The 5,298-nt window shown below is 42.4% G+C and overlaps 1 protein-coding gene across 5 annotated transcripts in view; it reads right to left on the bottom strand.

Annotated features, from left to right (window-relative positions):
• Positions 1-62: 62 nt before the first annotated feature.
• Positions 63-5,298, bottom strand: part of zfyve9a (zinc finger, FYVE domain containing 9a) — a 39,156-nt gene continuing 33,920 nt past the window's right edge. For all 5 annotated transcript variants that reach the window (XM_076876467.1, XM_076876469.1, XM_004555246.3 and 2 more), the window contains exons 17-19: positions 4,364-4,469; positions 3,722-3,898; positions 63-3,502 (exon numbers count right to left, since the gene is read on the bottom strand). In XM_076876467.1, coding sequence (XP_076732582.1) covers positions 3,341-3,502; positions 3,722-3,898; positions 4,364-4,469 — 445 coding nt within the window. In that variant the 3' untranslated portion in view covers positions 63-3,340. The remainder of the gene's footprint in view (positions 3,503-3,721; positions 3,899-4,363; positions 4,470-5,298) is intronic.

Here is a 5,298-nt window from a genome sequence, read left to right as displayed (position 1 = left end):
TGTGTACTGTCAAGTTTTTTCAAACATAAAAAAAAAAAAAAAGTAAATAACAAATACTCGTCTCAATTTTCTATAAGTTTTTATTTTACATATACTACAGTATTTTTGACAAAGGAGGGGGAAAGATGAACAGGCTTTTTGGCTTTTCAAACTGATTTATTAAAAAATAATAATAAAGAACTGAACAAGTTCATATTTTTGTGGAGAATTTTCTGACTGTTGAAATGCAAAGTTGACTCGCTCCAGTCGCCTTTTCCGGCTCATTTCTGTTTGCATGCAGTGTTATAGGTTTAAACAGTAACATCTTACAACTGAATACAAAACAAATGCTACTTTTTCAAACAAATTGCACCTTTTTTTCTTCTTTTTTTGGATTTCGGGCATATTGCACACTTCAGATAATGCAAAAAGGAAAAAAAGAATTAAACAGTAACAAAAGAGCGAGTCAGAAAAATAGATCCTCGTGCCCCCGTTTTCATTATGCTAATTTATTTAATTTTTTTAAAGAAACACAGTGATTGACCCACACTGCTTCTGGTATGATCACAGTAAAATAACCCAGAAGTGGTGAACTTTGACCTTTTTTTTTTCCTTTTAAACTAAACGTTACTTTGCTACAGTAGCTCCTAAAAGATTCTGATTAATAAATGAATGCAGAGCGGCTACAGGTCAGATTTAAACTTCAAGCGTCGGCTCTTCTGCAGATTTTCCTCTGATTGTCTGATTCTCACTCGAGATTGTTTTACATCAGCACAATTAACGATGGAGAAATTAGCATAATGCAGAATGGTTACTGTACAGAGCTTTTTAAACACAGCAGGGTGGGTTGTTTTTTTTTTTTTTCGTTTTTGTGATCAGTCTCGTCAGAAACAAGAGCACATTTTACAGATTTAAACAGAAACATGAGGAATACATTCTTAGACTTCTTGTCCAGGTCCATGTTGTTGAAGGAGAGCAGAGTCCAGATCAGGCGGTGAACCTCCAACGTGCCTGATTTTAGAAAACACCTCAGAGGTTCAGGGTGTTTAGAGAAGTCTTGACTTCGAGGTTTGGAAGGATGCAGACAACTTGAGATGAGATACATTCAGCTTCGGGTCATTTAAGTCTCGACAAATACTGACCTCTTACTTCCAGGACACCCTGATGCTCACTTTAAACTCTCCTGTAAATGGCTTAAATCCAGTGCACTGCATCTGCAAGTTAATACAGTTTATTTATATATAATAATATTATATTTATCAGTTATTCTCGTTATGATTAAAAAGACAAAAATGAGGTGAAGATTTTTTTCGACCTCTGCTGAACCAACACTGAATGACTGATGAGATTAAAACCTGACTCTCCCCCCCTTCGCACATTTATGTACAGATTGATTATCGATAAAGCATCAGAACCTTTATTTAAATCAGCTGTCTGAACGATAATACTGGGATCTCTGGAGGCTACAGATGTTTCAGGTGTGATCAAGGAGAAATCGTCCTGCCTACAAAAGTATGTACAACGAGTGAAGTAAAGCATCTGGTGACTGATGAGTAAAGCTTAAGTGAATCTGAAATGGTTTTCATTTTCCTTTTCTCCCTTGATGAAACACTACTGCAGGCACTGAGCACCACGGTGCAAAAAAAAAAAAAAAGAAAAAAAAAAAAAAAAGGGAAAGTAATCACCACCTCCTTCCACGATGATTAATACTGTTTTGAAACAGAAATAGTCCAAACTTTTCAGTAACGGATATGACTCTCCCTTGAACCAGCATCCGTGCTACACAGAGGCAGGTTTTACCCAGAATTCAATGCTTCAGGACCTCCGGCTGCCACAGTGATGTGCGATCAGGAAGCAGGAGGTCAGTCCCAATACCCACACTTAAGGAGCATCCGAGCAGGAGCCATGAATGTAGTTTCCATCGCTGTGCAGGTGCATTTTTTGTAATGGCCACTAGGGGGCGAGTCCTGTGGCTGTAACAAATAAAAAAAAACTTGCTTGGCTCTTGGCTCATTCTTCGCGACCTCAGCAAACACCTTCCTGGTGACTTTTTGTGCTCAATCACCAGTGTCATGTCATGCATCGCAATGTGATTCACATATGATGACCAGCTCATAACTAGCAGATTTTAATAAAATAGTGTTAAGTCTAACGGGTCAAAACATATCTGCAGGTTAGATTATAAGATGGAACCGCTGTTGTAGTTTATTTGATTTCTTTTGTGTTTAGAGACCAAAATTAACTATTTGGCCCCAACTGATATTTTGAGCTCTGGAGTGCTGCTTTATGTACCAAAGGGCAGAATTGCAGCAGGTTTAACCAAAACTCGTGGCTCTTTCAATTGGTATTAAAGGCTGTATTATCCTCCATTCTCTCATAGCATTTGATTGATTGAAGGCTGTGTGTCACTGCAGGAGAGGTCCTATCTGTCACAGTTCTGCTCGTAATTTAGTCACTACTTCTGGTTGATTCGTTTGTATTTGTGCAGCCATGGCCGTTTCAGCTTTACTCTCACAGTGTTAAGGCGACCTTTAGGGAATAATCTGCCTCTTTGTCAAAATGCACGAGAGCTCAGGGTGTCCTGACCTGTGAGGACGGCTGCCATTACAAAGACGTCACTGATCACTACGGGTTTGTGTCTGGTAGAAAGGAGAGAGTGCTTTCTCCTTAAAAACTCTGCAGCTCTGCAGATTGTTAATTCTACAGCTCCTCTGATAATAGACAGAATAATTCATCATCCTATTCACACACACACCCTGGTTTTACTCATTTCATAATTCACTCATTTGTCTAAAATCATGAAGCTAAAGCTGCATTTAAGAGAAAAGTTGAGAGGCTTAATAAATCCCACAATTCATCACACTCAGCTTTTAGGTTCACAGACACTATTCTAATGGCACTGGTTTACTAATTTATAACAAGGCTAAACACCCTGTGACCCTTTCATTGTAATAAACACTCTTCTTACTTAAACTCCGAATGAGATAAGAAAATTTTACTTAGTGCCTTCATCCCTTCCTGGATGCGTTCGCTATCTGAGGACAAACTGCACAATATCGGCCGCCTGACGCTCGTTGCGTGGCAGCTTCTCAGAGGCAGCAAAAGTGTGGGTATCAGGACGGACACAGTGTGATCTGTGGAGACATCCTGACTGAGGTGACAGGTGATCCTATTCAGAGCTTCCTCAGACCGTGGGTGGATGCATAGGTTTGGCTTGAGGAATGCTACCCTGCCGGGCACGGCACAGTTTTCGGGCTCTTTTGAAGTGCAAACGGCCGAAGGGAGATGATGTCAGGAAAAAAAGAAGAAGAAGAAGTTTGGAGGTGAGAAGGGGTGCAGGTTGGTGGGATGTCTGAAGTTCCTAAGAGATGATCTCCAGGATGTAGAAGATCAGCTCCATGACCACCGGGCCCTCGCTCAGTTGACACGCCCCGCCGTGAATGACGGGGATCAGAGCGCTGTCCAGGTCGCTCAGGTACTGAGGCAGGAGAGGCTGGCCGTTGCTTCCGACCAGATAACCCACCTGCGGAGAATGAAAGGGTGAAGTCATACCAAAGATCTAGTGTAAACTGGCACATCGGGCAGATTTCTGATGGTTTTCTGCAGATTTATGAAGAGTTTGAAAAATAATGTGGACTGTGGCAGGGTTCAGCCTTGGAAGGATTCGTTCCGTTGTTGATGCAAAGGTCCGTTTACACATCAGGGTCTACATCTATAAAACAAACCTTCTCAGAGTCCTAACCTGGTCAGAGTCCAGAGTGACCCTCAGTCCCAGTTTGGCCATGCCGTCCTCCTTCAGCAGCTTCAGGTGTGGACACAGAGCCATACAGAACGCTCTCGCCACGTTCTCCGTGAGGCGGCTGTGGTCGGCCGGGTCGCTCAGAACACTGGTTTGGTCTTCGCTCTGGAGGAAGAACACCTGAGAGCAGCACAGAAAAACAACTTTATAATAAGACCTGCAGACTTGAAAACAGATACATATATTTTTTGGGGTTGTTTGTAATATGTGATAATGAGGAGAGTGGGTTAGAACAGCAGAGGAAGGTGACTAAGACTTTTTGAGATAAACTGACCTCTTTTTTTTTTCTCCAACCTCCTGAGCACAAAAACAGGGTCTTAAAGCTGCACTCAACTTTTTCTCTAAATAAAACAATCTTTGAACTTGTATTAACACAATATGTTAAATCCTCTCATCTTCCTACTGTATATGAGGAGAAATTATCATGGCGTGCTGGCGTGTGTCATCAGAGTTTACTTTAGCCTGAGTTAATGGAGCTGCAGCCTCGCGGGATGAAGGTTAAAACAGTTTAAGCTGTCTGTCCTGAGAGGCTTCAGTGGTGGCCTGATTTCCTCACTGGCGCTCGGTAAAATGAGCAGACTGTACCTCGGTCCAGCGGATGACTTTGCCGTTTGCTCTGAACTCGGAGCCGTGGAAGATCTTGACACTGGGTATGGACTCCATGGACTTCCCGTCGATTGGGCTGATGACGCTGAACAAACACACAAAAGACAACTTACAAATGAAGCGCGCAAGTAAGCAAAAGCTGATTCTTTGTGGGAGACCCAAATAAACCGCTTCTGCAGCATCTGAGCCCTTTGCCCTTGAGCAAAGCGCTGACCTGCCAGCTGCTCGGCTGGAGCAGCAAAAGCACCAACATCAAAGCATCAAGTAGAGGCCGAAGCCAGCTCATTTTTTTTGCTGGTTGTTTTTGATTTTTAAAATTGCAGGGTTTTTTGCCCTCTGTGTGAGCAAACACCAGTTTGTTTTTTAACGGTTCCTGGGCAAATGCTAAACGAGACCTCGCTGCCTTGCATCATTAAGTTATTCCACTGTGTGGACGCCTTTAAAGGTCATGCTGCTCTAAACGCTCCATTTAAGGCCGTTTTTCCTCAGTTGGTACTGAGGTGCCTTGAACTTTGAACCCTGGTTGGGCTCCTTCTGTGTGGAGTTTGCACTGGTTCCTTCTGGGTATTCCAGCTTAGGCTGTGCGATATGACCAAAATCTCATATCCCGATATAAGAATGCTATCATCCCGATAACGATATAAATCACAAAAATGTAACATTTTCTGTAAATTATGTGAATCTCAGGCAGCTCGACTTGCGGGAAGTGTTTCCAGCTGCGCGTCATGTAGCTGGAGTCGAGTGTTTTAACCGATGTATGAAACGATACATTTTTAGACATAAGCTGTAACGGCCGCCGTTTTCTTTGTGAGTATTTATTACACGGCGTGCTGCGGGGAAAAGCCTGTTCTAACGTTTGAGTCTAAGGTTTATTTTTTAGCACCTGGCGGCTCTTTTTTACTTCTCATCCGTAA

This window comes from Maylandia zebra, linkage group LG18 (assembly GCF_041146795.1).
Source record: "Maylandia zebra isolate NMK-2024a linkage group LG18, Mzebra_GT3a, whole genome shotgun sequence".
Classification (NCBI taxonomy): Eukaryota; Metazoa; Chordata; class Actinopteri; order Cichliformes; family Cichlidae; genus Maylandia; species Maylandia zebra.
Note: the sequence above shows the minus strand (reverse complement) of the source record. Positions and strands in the feature narration are given on the sequence as shown.